Genomic DNA, 3,340 nt, shown 5'->3' on the forward strand with positions numbered 1-3,340 from the left:
GTTTCCAGCTGATGAAAACTTTAGAGAATACAATTCAGTTGTCTTCTCCCAGACTCACTCTTATGTTTTTGTAGTACTGTGGACATGTAGTATAGTGTCCTGTTCACATTTTAATGTTACATTTATTTCCTGATTTTTTTCCTTTTTGGGTATCATGTCTTAATTCTTTTTCTACCTCTACCTACCACTATGTACAGTGCCTAGCATGTGGAAGTCATAGCATAAACACATGTTAATGAAATAAGTAAAATTTGACTCCAGTTTAGATGTTTTATGAAGTTTCTATAATAGATTTTCATGTTATTAATGACCTGGTAGACTTATGGATCTGATTTAACTTAATAGGATTTTGAAAACAACTTATTACAAATAAGGGTTTCTTTGTAAAGGTTTAAAGTATTTGCAATATTGAGAAATAGACAAAGTATTTTTTATCCTCTCTTCTCCATCAAGTGACTTGGAGAATGAGATTGAGAATAAGAAGGCCCAGATATTAAATCTTCAGCAACATTCGTCTACCCTTGAAAAGGATATTAAACGAAATGAAGAACTCCTTAGAAGGTGCCAGCTACATTATAAAGAGTTAAAGGTAAAAAAATAAATGTTTCTTCCTTAACTTATCATTTCCAAGTTAATGTTAAGACCCTGACATTCACTTTGAATAGTAGTTGTCAAACATTTTGGTCTCAAGCCCCTTTATAAAAGAACTTTCATTTATGAGGGTTATGTTTGTCAATATTTACTTTTAAAAATTAAAACAAAGTTTAAGAATATTTATTAATGCACTTTAAAAATAATAATAAGCTTGTGTTAACATAATTAACTTTTTATGAAAAATGTATCTTCTAAAACCAAAAAACTGTAATGAGAAGATTGACGTTTTTATATTTTTGTAAATCGCTAATGTCTGGTTTAATAAAATTCAGCTGAATAGTTATATCAGCTTTTGCATTTAGTCTGTTGCAGTATTATGCATCATATAGTTATAAACATCCTGCACACTTGTGAGAAAATGCTAGTAAAAATGGCACATAACATCTTAGTTTTTATGAAAATAGCTTTGACCTTATGGGTCCCCTAGGGGTTACTTGAATCATACTTTGAGAACTACTGGATTAGAGTAATCTTTCTATCACTTGAGACTTTGGATATTTCAGAAAGATATTTTCTGTATGGACTCAACAGTGTCATGATTTTAAATGCTAAGATAGGTTATGTACTTAACACCTTTTTTGCAAAGGAAATGAGTTAGCAGTACAGTGATCAAGGTAGAATTTATATATAACTTGCTTCTGCTCACTTAATACTAATGTACCCCTTTAATTATGTAATCCTTCTGTATCATAAAGCATAGTAGAACTTTGTGAACTAATACATTCTGTCCAAGGTTTTTGGTTTTTATTTGTTATATTACTAAAATCTAAATCCTTTTTTTTTTCAGGTGAAAATAAGAAAAAGTATTTCTGAAATTCGGGAACTTGAGAATATAGAAGAGCATCAGTCTGTAGATATTGCAACCTTGGTAAAGTGCTTTTCTTCAATTTAAATGTAATGTTAAAAGATAAAACTGTCTTTTAGGTTAATGGTATCAATTCTTAGCTCTTTCCTAAAATCCTTTTAATTGAAGTTTCTCTTTATAATTCCCATCTCCATTTACAAATAAGGTAGAAACCACTTGGTGTATAACCTTCACGTTTTTTAATGTTTGATGTACATAACTTGCATGCATAATAATTGACTTTGTCTTCTACCACATGAAATAAAACTTTATTAGAACTTAATCGTGATTCTAAGCAGTGGGCCATCAAACCAAACTGTTGAGCAGTTTTTCACATAGGCACTCTCAGAGTTAATCAGTATCAATATGAATGGACACATGTCAGGATCATCTTTTAGTCAGTTTTTGTTGGTCTTGTTGCATTGTTTTCTTTTTTTCCAAGTTAATGGTTTTCATTTTAAATCACTACATAATTGTCACTCTGTTTTTCTCAGGCATCTATTTATGACATTCAGCTTAGCTTTTTCTGAGTTGCAGTAAACAGTACATTAGATAAATTGTAGTCTTGTTAAAATTAATGTTTATTGAGTGTCTGCTCTGTATCAGGCAGCATATTAAGTACAAAACAGAAAAAGTCCCTGTACTGATGAAACTTTACTTTGAGAATTTGTCTTCCTGTTTTACTGTAGTCTTGTTTTCAGGTTTTTATTTTCTGCTTTAGTTCCTTTTATTGGTAGACTAAATTTCTTAAAATTATGGATTGTGTCTTATTTATTTTTGTTTACTTAGCATCTAACACATTGTCTGCCACAAGGTGTATATTAACATACTCTAAGAATATTTGGGGGAAAAAAATGAGTAGATAGAATAAAAGTTTTTCCTTTTGATTGTGATCTCAAGCGGAATATTACTTAACTTGTCTCCTAAATGTCATCCCTTCTTATTTTTAACCTGTTTTCTTCTACTTCCTAATTTACCATAAAGGTATGAAAATACTCTAGTGTTCTTTGTATTGTCTTTGATCTGATTTACCTATAGCCTGTGATTTCTTCTCTCTCAGAATTGTATACATTTTTTCCTACTTGATAACTTAAGTATTTTAATTAACTCTGTGTGCTGTTTAAATGTTTTCAGGAAGATGAAGCCCAAGAAAATAAAAGTAAAATGAAAATGGTTGAGAAAAATATGGAGCAACAAAAAGAAAATATGGAGCATCTTAAAAGTCTGAAGATAGAAGCAGAAAACAAGTATGATGCAATTAAACTGAAAATTAATCAACTGTCAGAGCTAGCAGATCCACTTAAGGTGTATATTGTTCTTATTTTATTGCATATGTATTTTATGTTTTAGTTTTATGTCTTGTTGGATATTGCCCTAAAAGAACTTTTGGTTAAGTGTAAATACGAGTATAACCACATAAAAATGGAATGCAAAGAATGATAGGAACCAAATTTTCATCATTAGAGCAGTATTTCTTCTGCTAATGCCTTTAAGAGAATAAATCACTGAATTTTTTTCCCATAGAGGATGACAGCTTTTTTGCCCTCTTTATTTTGTGATTTTTTTTTTTCCAGAATCAGATACAGGGACATCTTGTACATCTATACTGTTTCTGTGCTTGCCTGTTCTGTTTTCCCACCCTTCCTTCAGCAACTCAAGATGTTGCTATAAAAGCCAATGTGAAATAAAGTGCTACCCAACTCCTGTTTCTCAGCATATCAGTTATATTCCAGGCTGAATACAGTTTTTCAATTGCTTCTGTCTATATTAGCATCTTAACCTATTATTTATTTACTTAATTCACTTTTTTTTTTTTTTTTTTTTTTTTTTTTTTTTTTCCTT

The 3,340-nt window shown here is 30.2% G+C and overlaps 1 protein-coding gene across 1 annotated transcript in view; it reads left to right on the forward strand.

Annotated features, from left to right (window-relative positions):
- Window positions 1-3,340, forward strand: part of SMC6 (structural maintenance of chromosomes 6) — a 73,084-nt gene that overhangs the window by 37,224 nt on the left and 32,520 nt on the right. Inside the window, exons 16-18 of the mRNA XM_008578918.1 lie at window positions 454-589; window positions 1,442-1,522; window positions 2,633-2,803. Coding sequence (XP_008577140.1) covers window positions 454-589; window positions 1,442-1,522; window positions 2,633-2,803 — 388 coding nt within the window. The remainder of the gene's footprint in view (window positions 1-453; window positions 590-1,441; window positions 1,523-2,632; window positions 2,804-3,340) is intronic.

Source organism: Galeopterus variegatus, unplaced genomic scaffold (assembly GCF_000696425.1).
Source record: "Galeopterus variegatus unplaced genomic scaffold, G_variegatus-3.0.2 Scaffold1781, whole genome shotgun sequence".
In the NCBI taxonomy this organism is placed as follows: Eukaryota; Metazoa; Chordata; class Mammalia; order Dermoptera; family Cynocephalidae; genus Galeopterus; species Galeopterus variegatus.